This window comes from Ptychodera flava, chromosome 4 (genome assembly GCF_041260155.1).
Source record: "Ptychodera flava strain L36383 chromosome 4, AS_Pfla_20210202, whole genome shotgun sequence".
Lineage (NCBI taxonomy): Eukaryota > Metazoa > Hemichordata > Enteropneusta > Ptychoderidae > Ptychodera > Ptychodera flava.
This window is the reverse complement of record NC_091931.1, coordinates 215284-233624: the sequence shown is the minus strand read 5'-3', so window position 1 is coordinate 233624 and position 18341 is coordinate 215284. Positions and strand designations below refer to the sequence as shown.

General features: G+C 37.1%; 1 protein-coding gene across 3 annotated transcripts in view; it reads left to right on the top strand.

Moving 5' to 3' along the window:
- The window catches only part of LOC139130331 (E3 ubiquitin-protein ligase MYCBP2-like), a 688708-nt gene that overhangs the window by 558651 nt on the left and 111716 nt on the right, over positions 1–18341 (top strand). For all 3 annotated transcript variants that reach the window (XM_070696083.1, XM_070696082.1, XM_070696081.1), the window contains exons 48-49: positions 4924–5063; positions 15862–16123. In XM_070696083.1, coding sequence (XP_070552184.1) covers positions 4924–5063; positions 15862–16123 — 402 coding nt within the window. The remainder of the gene's footprint in view (positions 1–4923; positions 5064–15861; positions 16124–18341) is intronic.

Genomic DNA, 18341 nt, shown 5'->3' with positions numbered 1-18341 from the left:
GGTGCCATTGCGTATATGAACAACGATATCATTCTCATCGTCACTATCTTCTCTTTCATAATAAGTATTGCTAGTAGTAGCAGCTACTTGTAGTTTTTTGCCTTGCTTCATCTAGTTGATATTTATTTGTACTGTCAGAGTATTTATTTTCTTTTTATTTAATATGTATCAGAGTAATATTATCAGAGTAATATATATATAATCAACTAATCATTATGTCATTGAGGACAGAGTAAGACAAAGAAAAAACATTTTGAGCACCCCCTTTATAACTTTCAATTTTTGAATGACCCCCAGGTCGTAAATACTGACGGTTCCCTTACTTGCTGCCAAAGGCCATCGCGTTCACTGCATTCGACAGCCTATCATACATTGCCAAACTATGTTGCTTCGATTTCGCAATCACCTTGCCGCTAAAGCAACAATCAGCTTGAATTTATTACTTCAAGTTACTAAATTTTGATAGCTATTTGCTTACAGAAGTGAGCCAAGTGTATATAGTGTCGTCTTGATTTTACATCAGTACCCGGAGTTCTGAGTGACCAACTGCAATGCAGGGTGCGCATCGGTGCACTGCCGACTGCAGTTTGAATAATCCGTATATAACGCACACGGTACCAGAATAGAATGTTAGCCTCCTCTGCCAAAGTTCTGTATCCTCTGAAACACAGTAGCAGTACGTATTTGAACGGAGAAGAACAAAATAAAACCATTCGCAGGTCATTCAGCAGGCGACCATGGGCGATTACCCAGGCAGTGTGGCGTGGCATGGCAAGGCCCCAGGAATGTTGCAGGCTCGATGATGTCATCAGAATCGGCGTTCTAGATCACGTGCACAGCCTACAAGTTGTCAACAAACCCGCGCGGCAATCCAACTCGATCGGGCAATATTTAGCGTTTGTATGTCACTACAGGAGCACAAATTTGGCTTATTTCTTTACTGAGCAACATTTCACGATGGATGTAAGAGAATAATTATGTAATTTCGAACATAAAAAAGGTTAAAAGTTACAAATACTGGGGCTTTAAATGCTTGAAATTAGAAAATACTACAGCCTATGCATTGCAACTTACAGTTAAATAATACACATATCAGCACACAGCCACAAATCATTATTTTCACACTTACAGACCTATTGTAATGTCAACAGTTAGAATAAGCACCACAATCACCTTAAAATTGCCTTACATTTTTATAATAATAGAAAAACATGATTGAAATACACACCACAGCACACATTTACCTTCACCTAGCCACAGCCAGAAAATGTAAAAAAATACTTACTGCAATACATGTGTTATACACTTATGATATTGTTAAAATGTGCACCACATTGATCTTAAAATTGTTTTAAGTCTGTACAAACTTTTTTAAAAGAATAAAATTAAAATACACTGAACAGCACACATTTACCATCACCAAGCTATAAATGCAAAATGTAAAATAACTTACTACAATATAATACACTGATGATGACTGATATTGTGGACAGTTACCTGGAAAAATATTTTATGAAAGACATATTCAATTTTTGAAAGGAACTTTTTAAATGACTATAATTATGAACAACTTAAACGCACTTGTAAAAGATGTAACTATCGTAAGTAACGTTTATTCAGCCGTAACAAAAAGCCAAGGGTGTCAACATGACATGTCACTTACCATATAAAATGGTGATACAATGACAGCAGTCAAAGAAATTAACTATTTCTATTTCAGCTAATTGTGTATTTGAATACTTAATGACCTATAAAGTTAATTTGTGGTGAATATTGTTCATTATGTTGATCATAATACTTTTAATGAAGTTGCAAACATGTGGCAAAGGTTCAAATTTTACACATAACTGCAATATATAATGAAAAACGTGAGCTGTAACAGTTCATATCTGGTTTTTAACAATGTCGGGGAATGAAAACGTGACAGAAAGCTATGATACAGGCATCGGGAAATGCAAGAAAGTACAAGAAATATTCGTTTTAACAATGTTTGGGAATGAAAACATGGCATAAAGATATGATACAGACGTCGGGAAATGAAATAACGAACAAGAAAATATTTGTTTTTATAAATGTCGGAGAATGAAAGGGGACATAGAATACACAACAGGGGCATGGGGAAATGGAAGACAGAACAAGAAATATTCGTTTTTGACAATGTTGGGGAATGGAAACATGACATAAAGATACGATACAGGAGGGGAAATGAAATAATGACCGAGATAATATTCGTTTATATCATTGTCGGGGAATGAAAACGAGACATAGAATACACAGCAGAGGCGTAGGGAAATGCAAGAATGAACAAGAAATATTCGTTTTAAAAATGTCGGGAAATGAAAACATGACATAAAGACATGATAACAGGCATCGGGAAATGGAAGACAGAACAAGAAATATTTGTTTGAACAATGTCAGGTAATGAAAACATGACATAAAGACATGATACAGGCATCGTGGGAAATGGAAGACAGAACAAGTAATATTTGTTTTTATCAATGTCGGAGAATGAAGGGGGACATAGAACACACAATAGGGGCATGGGGAAATGCAAGAAAGAACAAGAAATATTCGTTTTTTAACAATGTCGCGGAATGAAAACATGACATAAAAATACGATACAGGTGTCGGGAAATGAAATAAAGAACAAGAAAATATTCCTTTTTATCAATGTTGTAGAATGAAGGGGGACATAGAATACACAACAGGGGCATGGGGAAATGGAAGACAGAAGAAGAAATATTCGTCTTTGATAATGTTGGGGAATGGAAACATGACACAAAGATACGATACAGGCATCGCGGGAAATGGAAGACAGAACAAAAAATATTCGTTTTCAACAATGTCGGGAAATGAAAATATACGATACAGGCGTCGGGAAATGGAAAACAGAACAAGAGACATAGAATACACAACAGGGACATGGGGAAATGCAAGAAAGAATAAGGAATATTGGTGTTTATCAATGTCGGGGAATGAAGACATGACAAATTTACGATACAGGCGTCAGGGAAACGGAAGTAAGAACAAGAAATAGTCGTTTGTATTTATGTCGGGAATTGCAAAGGAGACATAGAATACACGACAGGGGCATCGGGAAATGCAAGAAAGAATGAGAAATATACTTGTTTTTATCAGTATCGGGGAATGAAAACACGATAGAACAATACGATACAGGTGCCAAAAAATGAAAGAGAACAAGAATATTTGTTTTTATCAGTGTCGGGAAATGAAAACGAGGACAGAAAAATAGGATAGGGAAATGCGTTGAAGTACAAGAAATGTTCGTATTTATTAATGTCTGGGATTGAAACTAGTCTGAAACAGACAACAAATATTTGTTTTATTAGTTTTGGGGATAAAAACAAGACAGACGATAATGCAGGTGACAGGAAATAAACGGCAGCCGAATAATTCGTATTATACCTTGGCTTACCAAACGTGATTTATGAAATAACATACGTCTCAAAAAAAATCAACTTTCATGGATTTCTTGCTTCCATAATACCATCGACATTAGAATTGCCTCAACTATTCGTTTTTGAAGGGATCACTTGTTTAACATAGCTGAAAAGATACAGAAAACATTTTATACACTGCTTGTACAAACATGGACACCCGCGATCGGGCTTGTTGGAGACTTTCTAGGAAATTTGACAGTTCTCTGAATTTCAGAATGAACGCTGTAATTACGCTGTAGTTATGCTAATAGTTGAATTGTACAGTATCGGGCTTGTTGTGTCACGTGTGGGTAGGTCGGGAGAGCAATCTCATCATCTATTGTCAATTATGCATGAGCTGGAGTAGCTCATTAACGCCGGTTCTCCGGAGCTGCAAGGCGTCGCGACAGATCGCTACGTGTCCCGCGGGATTGCTCGTGATCACGACCACTTTGATTTTGACAAGTTCCCTTAATATGAGGTCACTCAACTTGTAAAACGCTATCATTACGGAGCGAAGTGAGTCGGATGAACAGCATGTGATTGAATGTCCAAAACCTGAAATCGTCTGAAAACTGTCACACTGAGTGTACTGTGCTGCAGCTACAACATGCAATGCATTGAATCGATACACTCAGGCGCGAGATTGCTCCACTTTTTATAAAATAAATTCAACCGTGAAAAGTTCAAACTGAGACTGATATTTCCTCGTACTTTCAAATGTGTCCCGAGCATTCTACTCGCGCTTTGTTCTTCAGACTCAGAATCTGACTCTGATTTGGAACTACTCGTCCCGGATGCCTGGGGTTGCCTATGCGCCTTCAAGGTAATTCCCCTCGAAATCACTTTCTGAATTCTGGTCAACACTGTCCTCGCTGGAAGCAACTTGAAGTCCTTGCAGCTGGATCGCTGGTGTGGCTTCCTTGCCAGTGTTTACTGGGCGTCTGTGAGCACTGTTTATATAGCTGACTTTGTTTGTGGTCTAATTTATGCAAGGACCACTAAGTACACTTTCGTGACAAAAGCGTGGTACAAATGACGTCAAATTGTACCTGTTGGTCAATATGCAAATACCGCTGCCTGGCTCGGTTGGGAAGAGGCCCCCTGATCACCAGGCATGAAAAAGGAGTCAAATTTTGCCCTTCGCGCACAACTTTCCGAACTGACACTATATGCAATCCATAGACAGGTCCCCAAGCTGAGTTTTTGAAGGGAAAAAATAAAAACTTCGGAAATCATGTCATAGGCCCTTTTTAAATGGAACTCCCTGGACTTTGAAGGATTCTATCCGTTTTGTTGTGTTTTTACATATGCAAATAAGGCTACCAGTTTATCACAAAGTTAAGTATTATTTACATAATATCCTTCAGAGGATATTTTCTATGTATATCTCATTGTCCTTCTGTATTTTGGTATCATAAAACAAAATGTGTTTCATGACATATTATGCAGGATTTACCAAATATAATATGTTTTCCATAAGGTACTTTGACTCATGGTCCGGGTGTATACCAAGTGGTTAAGTGTGGTTCTTCAGGTCACAATATCCGTAGCCGTCCATCATTGAAGGCATCACCAGTTGGTATGATGGTTCATGGAAATCAGTTAACTGTTATGCAGGATGTAAGTAATCAATATTTGTATCTTCACTTTGTGTTAACAATGGAAACATTTCCTCACTTTCAGTTGTCAGTCAGTGACTGAAAGTGGACACACCCATTACTACAAAATCACCCATTGAAGCTGCTACTGATGATAGGAATTTTTTTTCGTAAAACTAAAAAGTTATAATATATATATATATATATATATATATATATATATATATATATATATATATATATATATATATATAATATGAAAGTTCATTGCAAGTATTGCTGGCAGAGTGCTCGATGGTGCAGATCCAGAGCAATATAGTGTAGGTTAACAGGAACTAAGGCAGTTTCAAGGTAGGCGTTGTATTACTGGTCAGTTTCGTGTAGGTAGAACCTACACTCATCAGATACCATAGCCTATTGAACAAGAACGCGGGTGCTCAACAGAAGATATGCGTGTACTGGACTGAATATGTAAATGAGCCTGAAGTTGAATCGCAGTAAAAAATGAATGGGGAGTGACAGATGGTGATGATTTGCCTGTCTCATGAAAAGCAGTCAGGTAACGAAATTCTCTGGGAGAAATTTGCTGGAGCGGCGACATGTGTTAACGAGTTCATTGCGTTTGTTGAGGGTGGCCATTTGGGGTTTGCATATTATAAAGTATTTTTAGTCCCCACGGACACCGTCCGGGGGGACTTATAGGTTTGGTCATGTCCGTGCGTGCGTGCGTCCGTGTGTGCGTGTGTGCGTCCGTGCGTGCGTCCGTTCGTTCACGCAGATATCTCAGAGATGCAAGAAGCGATTTCATTCAAACTTGGTACAAGGATCACTTCATATGTCATACAGATGCACGTCGATTTGTTTTGTGATACGATCCAATATGGCCGCCAGGCGGCCATTTTATTACGATTTTTTCATGTACAGAGCAATAACTCAGACATGTTTCAACCGATTTTATTCAAAGTTGGTACAAGGACATTGACCAATGTCATAGATATGCACGTCATTTTGTTTTGTGATACGATCCAATATGGCCGCCAGGCAGCCATTTTATTACGATTTTTTCATGTACAGAGCCATAACTCAGACATGTTTCAACCGATTTTATTCAAAGTTGGTACAAGGACATTGACCAATGTCATAGATATGCATGTCAATTTGTTTTGTGATACGATCCAATATGGCTGCTGTGTGGCCATTTTGTTACGATTTTTTCATATGCAGAGTCATAACTCAGGCATATCTCAACCGATTTTATTCAAAGTTGGTACAAGGACATTGACCAATGTCTTACATATGTACGTCGATTTGTTATGTGATATGATCCAATATGGCTGCTAGGCAGCCGTTTTATTACGATGTTTTCATGTACAGAGCAATAACTCAGACATGTTTCAATGGATTTTATTCAGTTGGTACAAGGAGATTGACTAATGTCATACATATGCATGTCAATTTGTTATGTGATACGATCCAATATGGCTGCCTTTCGGCCATTTTGTTACGATTTTTTTCATGTCGAGGGCCATAATACTCTAAGGCATATCTTAACCGATTTTATTCAAAGTTGGTACAAGGACATTAACCTATGTCATACATACATATGTAAGTCAATTTGTTTCTTGATATGATCCAATATGGCTGCATGGCAGCCATTTTGTTACAATTTTTTCGTGTCCATAGCCAAAACTTAGGCATGTCTCAACTAATTTTATTCACCGATTTTATTCAAACTTAGTACAAGGACATTGACCTATGTCATACATATGCACATTGATTTGTTTTATGATACAATCCAATATGGCCGCCTTGTGGCCATTTTTTTCTGATTTTTTCATGTCAGGAACCATAACTCAGACATGTATCAAGCAAATTTATTCAAAGTTGGTACAAGCACATTGACTTATTTATACATATGTATGTCGATTGGTTTCACGAGATGGTCCAATATGGCCACATGGTAGCAATTTTGCTATGGTTGTTTCATGTCGAGAGCCATAACTCTGGCAAGTCTCAACTGATCTTATTCAAAGTTGGTACATGTACATTGACTTACGTCATACATATACATGTTGATTTTTTAAACAGTAAGATCAAATATCGCTGCATGGCAGTGATTTTGTTACAATTTTCAGATGTGCAGAGCCATAACTCAGACATATTTCCACCAGTATCATTCAAAGTTGGTACAAGGACATTGACCTATTTCATACATATGCTCGTCAATTTGTTTCACGTCATGTAGCAGCAACATGTCAATTATTGAAGTTTCGTAAGTAGGCTGATATGTCAAGAAATACGTACTGCATCAAATTCATGAAACTTTATACAGATGTTAACTGATGTTAAGGTCACATTGCTTTAACATTGAAAAAGACATTTATCAGTGTCATTTTAATTAATTTAGAATTGCATAAGTAATGAACTTTCCTAATTAGGGTGATATAGCCACAAATTAATACAACGTCAAATGTGATGAAACTTGATACAGATGTTGATCTCATAGTGTTGTAAATACTGCATCAAACTTTATGAAATATGGTACCAATGATAATCTGTTCAGTGTTAGATTGTATGCAAAAATGTTTTGCAACATCCTGTTGATTAATTCCTAGTTGACTCATTTTATGACCTTTAGGATGGTGGCCTACATTGGTTTTATGTTTTCATCACCATGGAACTCATTCTTGGCCATTGAGCGCCATCTGTATCAAAGTATTTTTATCACAGACCTAATTAATGAAGAGGACTCTATCCTCTTAGGACATGTAATCAAAGTACCCATTAACAAGTGGGGACTGTGTCATCAACGATGACTTTTTCCCAAAGACATAGATTGCATCTGTTGCTGATGGGGTTGTAGGGTTTGGCTTGTTTGAGGATTTTCCATGGAAAATCCTCAAACAATTCAAATTATCAATTTTAAAGTTTATTTTCAAAATGGCCGAAAGGTCATGTGACCTTTGTTATGGTCATGTGACCAAAAAATTACTTTCGAGGAGTTTTATATATGTGCCAAATTTGGAGTCTGTAGGTGCAACAGTGTTCGAATGGCAAGCGCATTTAGGAGGCGGAAGAAAAATAATAATAATAATAATAATAATAATAATAATAAAAAACAGAACGATTACTATAGGGTTTCGCACCCATGGTGTCGAAACCCTAATAATAATAATAAAAAACAGAACGATTACTATAGGGTTTCACACCCATGGTTTCGAAACCCTAAAAACAGAACGATTACTATAGGTTTCGCACCCATGGTGTCGAAACCCTAATAATAATAAACAGAACGATTACTATACTTAACAACAATTAACCAATCAAAATTCTGTCCTAAGTTTTTGTAGACCATAGGGTTGGGCTCCTTCATGCCAAATTTCAAGGTCATAGGCCCTGCCCATTTTGAGAAGAAGATTTTTAAAGTATTATTTTTCTGATTTTTCATTGACCTTTGACCTCCCCTAACCTATGCAGCTATGCTATGGCAATGGCTTATTCTGGCCTATGTTAAAGACCGAGAAAGCCAGCGTGTATTGGACAATGGCCAGTAGGAAACCAAATTGCACTCCACAATTTTGGGGATTCCACTTGACCCTTAACCTTGGCATCTTCTTGCAACTCATTTATTATGCACATATCTAATTCTGAGCCAGCTCATAGAGCTAAAGGTCTGATATTTGGTATATAGGGATAACTTAGCAATACAATTTTTTTGACAAAATGTCATGTGACCTCGATGACTTTTGACCCCAAATATATGTATTTGTCCATTACTGAGTAACCACAAGAGCTACACCCTTCATATTTGGCATGATGGGACACCTAATGATGACACATCCTGTACCTCATTAATTATGCACATATCTAATTCTTGGCAAGCCAATAGAGCTAGAGGTCTGATTTTTGGTATATAGGGATAACTAAGGGACACAATTTTTTTTGACAAAATGTCATGTGACCTCGATGACCTTTTATTTTTTATTTTTTTATTTCTCTTTAAATCGGACATCAATTGTCCATAGAAACACTATTACAAAAATGAAAGAATAAACTTAAAGACACGTGGAATAAAGCACCGGTGAGGGTGCTGACAGCCAACCTTATCTCACTAGAAAAGAGAATCAATCCAAAACTTGCGTAATTCAGATGAGAAATTCAAGCACTGATTCACTTGCTGAATAATTACATTATCACATATAGATATTCGTACCATAAAGCCATACATTTGTTTCCTGAGTAAACTGTCAAAATTATACAGATCGTTTGAAACAAACATGGAACTTGCACTACTGAACTTTCTGTATCCCAGAAAAATACGGGCAGCATTATTATAAGCAACTCTCAGTTTCATCATAGCCCCAAGGAATATCTAAACCAAAGGTGAGATCCGTACAATTGGTAACAATAGGCTTTAAAAATCATACATTTTACCTTAAAGAACATAGCGAAAATTTCCTCAGAAGCATATTAGCTGAAACATAGAATGATCTCTTTTGACGATCAATATCTGCATCGTCTAAAAAGTGAGACGTTAGAAGACATCCCAGATACTTCTTAGTTTCTACAAATGCGATTTGTATACCATTTATGTAAACTTTAGGAAAATGTACAACTCTAGATTTGTTAGAGATGACACACAGGCATTCGGTTTTCTTTGTATTGAAAACAATGTCATGAGTGGTACCATAAGAACTACAAATATCTATCAATTTCTGCGTTCCTTTGACAGAAGGACATATCAAGCAAATGTCGTCGGCATACATTAAATGGTTTATAAACGTTCCACCGATATTACAGCCTACTTGAGATTTTACAAGCAAAGCACTCAAGTTATCATTATATACATTAAACAGTTTTGGGGATAGGACACCGCCCTGTCTTACACCATTAGTAACTGTGAATCCAGATGAAATGCAATCACCCCAACGAATAATAATAGATTGCGTCCGATACCAAATGAGTAAAAATCTTACAATATAAATTGGAACCTTGCGAGAAATCAACTTCTTAAACAATGTCCAATGGTTCACGCGATCGAATGCTTTTGAAGCATCCAAAAAAGTAATTATGACATTACTACCATTTTTTCTGTAATAATTGACAATTTCCTTTAAAACAAATAGGCACATGTCAGTAGAGTGACCCTTCTTAAAACCAAACTGGTAGTGAGACGTGTCAAGATACAACTCCATACTGTTAAAAAGAACAAATTCTAGAATTTTGAAGCAATAGTCGACAGTGCAATAGGACGATAGTTGTTCTTATTACTGATATCACCATTCTTATCTTGATAATTGGCACAAGGACAGTTTCTGAGATTTTGTTTGGACAAACTCCATGAACTAACATTGCAGTAAAGCACATACTAAGCAGTACAAACACTTTGTCAGCGGCATAGATATAATGCTCTGCTGAAAGTAAATCTGACCAGCTGATTTGCCCATCTGTAATTTTCTTATTGCACATCGAATCTCACTGGGTGAAACAATGAAGTCATTTACACCATTACAACTGTTTATCATGTCTTCAACAAACTTTTGATCATTATTGTTATGGACGTCATTAAACAACCACTGTAATGTTGACGCCACATTTCAACAATATTTGCATCGCCATTGCAACCATTAACACTGCTGGGTCTTTGTGTGTTTTAGCATTAATCTTACCGACTGACCGCCAAAAATCACGTTGATTTCCACAATACAGGTTTTTTGCTGCATTGTCTGCTTTAATTTGATTTTCATGACGTTGGCAAGCACGCAGAGCATATTTAAACCTCGCATGAGAGCGGCGCTTTAAATCAAAAAGTGGACCCACACTTAGGTTTTCCACAATTAACCCAGAGTTTAAACGTATCACGAGCAATAGCATGAAGATCTTTCACATGATCATTCCACCCTGCCACCATTGAGTGGTGATTGCTATGTACACCAGGCATTGCCTGCATACCGGCTGAATATAAACTGTTAATTATGCTGTCATAAAATTGCGAAATACACTCTGTATGGTTTTTATCTGTACAATGCATATCTTTACAACAAAGGACGCTAGATGGGATTTTATATCACTCAAAAACCTGTCAGAAAGTGCATGATAAGCATTACGTTGCTGAATATTGATCTTATCCCAATTCAATGTGGGTTTCTTGTTTGCACCAGCCTTCTCATTATTACGATGACATACTGGTAAAATTTCAAAATCACAATTAATGCTAAGTGGCAAATGATCGGAAGATATTGTGTCATATAATACTGATATAGAATTAATACAATTATGAGCACCATGAGTAGAAACACAGTGATCTATCAAGAGGTAGATCCATGAGCATCACTGACGTACGTGAAGGTGTCATCTGACAGAAAGAACTCATCAGAGATGTAATAATTGTATTCGTTGCAAAAATTATGAAAAGAAGAACCAAACAATGAGTGACGATCAGCATTCCAGTCTCCAAGGATCATAGTGTTGTAACCATCATTGGATTGAACAATTGAGTGAACATTCGCCAAGTAGTCTAAAAAATCATCATAGTTTTCCCTACAACACGTAGGCATATACACACACAAAATACAAATTTTACCCTTTACACTGTCAAGTTCAATACCAACAATCCTACTGTCCCCAAAAGATTAGACTTTGATGGCGTGACCTATAGATTTGCGCCACAGAATGGCAACACCACCAAACGGCCTCCCGATGAGCAGCTTTTCACTTGTGTCTACTGCAGATTCACCATAGTAGTCGAAGTCTTTGTGAACCGATGATAAAAAAGAAATATTGTCTTTAGTCAACCAGTGTTCTTGCAATAGACAAATATCGTGCGATTCACAGAGGTCTCTGACAGCAATGACCGAGTTCTTAACTGATCGACAGTTATATGACGCGATACGAAGTTCCTTCATTTATTGTTTACGGGGTTGATAGAACTTCCGAACTAGGACACCTTCAGGCCAGAAATCAGGATTCATCAGAGAATCAAAATGCATGGCGTTGACAGAAACTCGAAAAGAAGCATATGAGTCGTATTTGGATTGCAGTCGTTCACAATCGATGACATCCATATGAATAACTTCACGAATGTACTTTACGAGATGTGCTGGCTCAGTATTGGGCCCAAGTCTGCTGACAAACATGAATTTTCTTTGCGAGACAACTGGAATAAGACCATCGTGTTTTTTCTTACCAAGAACGTATTTGCGACGACTAGCTGGCTGAATCGGTCTTGCCTTAGCAGAAGTATGATCGATCTGTAGCAAAGGAGCGGCACGAACATCATCAGCTTTTACTGGTTGAGATGACAGTTGTTGTTTTCCATTCGAAACCACTTCCGTATAGCTGGAGGGCCGCCGATTGCGGTGACGGTAAATTACAGTTGTGAAACCATCTGAGTCTGACTTATTACTCACTGCCTTGTCAAAAATCGGTGTTGCAGCTGGTACTGATTCACTGACGTGGTGATTTGCACCATTGTCACCAGACTCGTTTGAATTGGACACGCCAGAAGCAACAGTTGGGTTATTGCGGAGAGAAGATTCATTGTCATTCTGCTTATTAACACCTCGAGGAATGCATTCATTTTCCACGGGGCTGCTGTCTTCACGCAGGCAAGAAGCCCCATCAACCTTGCTGTCCTTGGAAGCCAGTACAGACACAGCATTTTTAATTTGTCGAATATCCTGACTGGTTTCCAAATAAAGCTTTGACATATTGTTAACATCGCCTCTGAGTCCTTCAAAGTCAATCTTCATACGATTAATTTGAGTCAGTAGCGAAGAAATATCAATACTATTGTAGTCAACAGGAGGCAACTTACACAAGTCTTTTGCTACAAAACAAGGAATATTTTCCGGGTCCATTTCAAGTAAGAGAGTTAGTATATCTCGAACATTCGATGTCGTTTTGTTTTGTCCTTGTCGTCTTTTAAGGCGACGCGAACTAAACTCGCCACACAACTCGAAAAGCAGCGACTTGGCCGTCTCAATGTCATGATCAGTGTAAGTTTCAGTACACAACTTAACAATTACATCAAAGGGCAAAATATCCATCTTGTTCACCATGTAACATAAAATTTCATTAATTATAATGTTACCGGTAGAAGAAGCCTTCGTATGTGGGGAAGGTCGGGTTCCAGAGCTTCTCAAATGAGGAGAATCTACAGATCCACTTGATGGGAGTCCACCGGACAGATTGACGTAACAGCCATTGTTGTCGCCATTGTCGCCGCCATTGTCAGAGGGCACTGACTCATCTTGGGGTTGACCAGAATGAAACCTTTCTCTATTGCACTTCGAGCAGAGGTCCAAGTCGCCTTGACATATACGGACACCCTGAGATGTTCCACAGTCCACGCATTGCATATTGTGAGTAATTAGAAGCTATAAAACCATGAGAAAATCTCTTTCTTGACGAGAACAAGACACAGCGAAGTGACCGCTGACTGGATTTCTGTTTGTATCCTTTGACCCCTAATGTAAATATTTGTCCATAACTCAGTAACCACAAGAGCTACACTCTTCATATTGGGTATGATGGGACACCTAATGATGACGCATCCTGTACCTCATTAATTATGCACCTATCTAATTCTGGGCCAGAGGATAAAGCTTGACGTCTGATTTTTGGTATATAGGGATAACTATGGGATACAATTTTTCCGACAAAATGCCATGTAACCTCGATGACCTTTGACCCCAAATATACATTTATGTCCACAACTCAGTATCGACAAGTGCTACACCCTTCATATTTGGTATGATGGGACAACATATCCTCTACCTCATTAATTATGCACATAACTAATTTTTGGCAAGACAATAGAGCTAGAGGTCTGATTTTTGTTATATAGGGATAACTATGGGATTCAATTCTTTTAACAAAATGTAACATCACCTTGATGACCTTTGACGTCGATTTCACAAATACTACCATCGCCTTCCATGTTTTTGCATATGTATTTCTCTATTGCCCCTGTGCACCGAGATGTCTCGAAACCCGGTTATGGCTGCTTTGCAGCTATATTTCACTATTGAAGTTGTGTTCATGTCCCAACTTTTAACGAATTGTTGAGCCAAGAGAAGTGTAGAAATCAAAGTATCTCAGGAACTATAGGGTCTACAGGTTTGGTTCCTGGTTCATAGGAGTTATCATGGAACCAAAATGTTTTGACAATTTTTGGATGACCTTGAATGACCTTTGACCTACTTTCATGTATCAAGGCTCCCATTCAAAAACCATTGCGCCAAATGACTTGCAATTTTACACATATGTAAATCTCAAAGACGTTTATTTATTTGGTTACCATGCTGACTGATCACATGACCAAGAAGTTATCCTCAATAAATCCATCTCTTTTAAATCCATCTCATTTGCATAAAAAGTAATCAATCAAAGTTCTTTTGACAATATTTTTAACCATAGGTCAAGGCTCCTGAATGCCAAATTTTAAGGTCAAAGGCCATTTTGATTTGGAGAAGAAGATTTTTAAAGTATTATTTTTCAATTTGTTCAATGACCTTTGATCTGTACTATACCTCTGCAACTAATGGCAATGGCTTATTCTGACTTATGTAAGAGTCAGGGAAGGTTACTGTCTAATGAACATTGACCAGTAAGGGACTAAAATGTACACCAAAATTTTGGGGATACTTTCTGACCTCGATGACCTTTGACCTCAAATATACATATATGTCTATAACTCAGCAATTACAAGTGCTACACTCTTCATATTTAGTATGACGGGAGACCTTATGATGGCATAACCTGAAGCTTATTAATTATGTGCATATCTAATGCTTGGCTAACTAATACAGATAGATAGAGGTGTGATTTTGGTACACAGGGATAACTGTGGAATACAATTTTGTTTATAAAATGTCACATGACCTCGATGACCTTTGACCACAAATATACTTATATATCTTTATCTCATTAAGCACAAGTGCTACGCCCTTCATATTTGGTATGTTGGGAGACCTTATGACGGCACACCCTTTACCTCATTAATTATGTGCTAACTAATAGATATACAGGTTCGGTTTTCGGTACATAGGGATCACTATGGAATACAATTTTTTTTACAGAATGTCATATGACCTCAATGACCCTGGACCTGAAATATACATATATGTCCATAACTCAGTAACCAAAAGTGCTATACCCTTCATATTTTGCTATGATGAGAGACCTTATGGATGTGACATCCTGTACCTCATTAATTATGCACATATCTAATGGCGGGCTAGCCAATACAGCTTGATGTCTGATTTTTGGTATATAGTGATAACTGTGACAGCAAAGTATTTTGACAAAATATACTGTGACCTCAATAACCTTTGACCTCTAATATGCATACACCTATATATCAATAACCACAAGTTGTATACCACGGATATTTGGTGTGATGCGGAAACTTATGGTGCCACATCCTGTACCGTATTAATTGTGTACATATCTTATTCTTGGCTTGTCAATAGAGTTAGAAGTCTGATTTTTCGTGCACAGGGATACATTTGGGAAAAAAAAATTCTTGGGAAAAATATCCACCAGACTCATACCACCTTTCTTCCCAATTTGAAAAATATGCCTATGAATAAGTAACCACAAGTGCTACATGCTTTAAATTTGATAGAATGAGGCACCTCATTCTGGTACCTTTTGCCAGTGTCTGCAAATGCTTTGGCCCAGTGAAGCTGCTTGCAGCTTTAATTTTCCAAATATTTTTTCATTTATTATTGATAATATTGTGAATACTGTTGATAAGGTATGTGACTTAGTGCAAGTAGAATTCTTAATAATAACGGTTTCATTTTTTTTCCAAGATAACAAACACAGATGGTGCAACATGGGTAAAATTAGACAAGGACAGTATGCAGCGTTACTGTGAAAGCACTGATGGTGAAGCATGGTCGTTGGCAAGATTTCAAGATGCAGCCTATCTTTTACATGAAACTGACATTGAACGTGAAGAAGAAAAGTCCAAGATTGTTGGTTCATTTGAGTTTGATTTTGCATCTCCTCAAGACAGAACAACTCAAGCAAGAGCATCTGGATTTGATTTTAAAAAAGCTGCAGCTAACTCAGGTAGAGATTTTATTATTTTTGTTTCTACTTTAGGACATTTTTACATACTTTCAGAGATGTAGGGCATTGATTGGTAGTGTACTACTTGCATTGCCATTCTGCTTGTATCATGTCCACAGTGGAATTTACCATCATGCATCATATGTCAGATGTATTCACTTGTATACTGATTATAAATGGGAGAAGACATTAAATTATTTTGAGCAATACAGCAATGAGAATAGGACAAGATGAAAAAATTGAAAACAAGATTGTATGTGACTTCTGAAATGAATTCACTAGTATTCACATAGTTTGAAATTCTCATCGGTAATTTTCAGTCTTTAGCTCACATTTGGTATATCAATGTGAGGATATCTTATAAACTGAAGTCGGTGGCGTCTGTATGTATGTATGTATGTATGTATGTATGTATGTACGTACGTATAGTATGTCCATCAACATCAAAAACTCACGAACTGCTGCACTTTTTAGCTTGGTATTTGGTGTGTGGATGCACCCTGGGCCGAGATTTTGTTCGAACGAAGTATGCATTGCCCAAATTATGCAAATGAGCTTTAAAAATGTGATTATTGTCAAAAATTAATAACTCAAGAACTGCTTTGAAAATTAGTGTGCAAGTACCTTAGGTGGACCTTACACAGTTTTATATATATATATATATCATGAAGATATCTTGAATTTTGTATTTTTGCTGAATTTTTTTGTTATTTTTCTCATTTTAAGTAAAAATTCTTCTTCTCTGAAACCGCTGGCCTAATTGTTCTCAAATCTGGGTTGGATATTTGCTTCTCATTTGTTGAAATTATTACAAAATTGGCAAAATTAGCGTTTCGGGCAATTTTTGTCATTTTTGGTCAAAAAATCATAAAAAATCTGTTTTCTTTAAAACTGCTGGACAGACAGCTTTTATATTTAGTGTACAGATACCCAGGGATGACAATACAGTGGAATTTGATTGAGTGTCCGGTTTGCCTTGCAAAGCTTGACGAATCTACATGTTGCTTATCATTAGAAAAGTAAACATTTGCAACAAATTGAGTCTTAGATTACGGTACGTGGCGACGTTTCCCATGCACTGTCTACTCTACAATCACAACAGTCGTTTCAACATGTCACTCACAACAAGTTTAACACTGGACTACATGTGCACGCTTCATCAAAGTTTTCTTTTAGGTATTTACTTTGATTTGGAAAGTTTATGAAGAAACAAGTAAATTCTTTTCAAAAATAAACTTTTCTTCTCCTCTCGATGTCAGCAATCACGATTCCCTTTAGCATACAGTCTGTATCATGTTCAGTGCAGTCTACACTATCAACAAGTTTTAAACAATACAACAAACTTTGTCTTGCAAGATGATCCGGAAGGTTATGAATATTATCATTCAGAAAGTTCCTAATACTCCTACAAGAAACTTTTTTCCTGCTTTCTCTCTTGTCTCAGTTAAATGAAATTTTCTTCATTGACGTTTCTTTCAAATTTCAAATAGACTAGAAGAAAAGTGTTGATTTAAAACATGCAAGTGCAATTCTCAATCAACACAGCACATTTTGTGCCACTAAATAACACACCCAGTATTTCTGAAATAATTCACTGTATTTTGGCGGACGGCATGTCTGCTAAGTTAGCAAGGGTGAGACAGCGATATCTCTCTGCCTTCAAAATTCTCTTCACCTTGCTCAGCAAGGTGAAGCAATGTTCAACTGAATGCCCTGAGTCAGTCCGGTTGGTGTTGAGGACTTTCTTGGAGATATAGATTTGACAAAGATATAGATCCAGTCTGAAAGAAAACTTTGATGATGTATAGTTTAGTGTCAAGCTTGCGAGTGGCATACTGCAATGACTGCCGTGATTGTAGATTAGACAGTGTATGGGAAACGTTCACCACGCGTTGTAATCTAACACCAAAGACTCAATTTGTTGCAAATGTTTACTTTTTTACTGATAAGCAACATGTAGACTCGTCGAGCTCTGCAAGGCAAACCCGATACTCAATCAAATTCCACTGTAGTTCTATATGTGGATATTGTTCAGAAATATGCAAATTTGTATTTTTAAGGAAATTTTATTTTCAAAACAGTTTTGTCATTTTATGTCAAGAAAACTTGTTCTCAAAAGCTACTTGTCTGATAGCTTTGTAATTTGGTATAAAAGTCCTGAAGGATGTTATCTTCTGCTCAAAGTGTTGGGAAACCCTAAATTTGTATAATTTAAGTA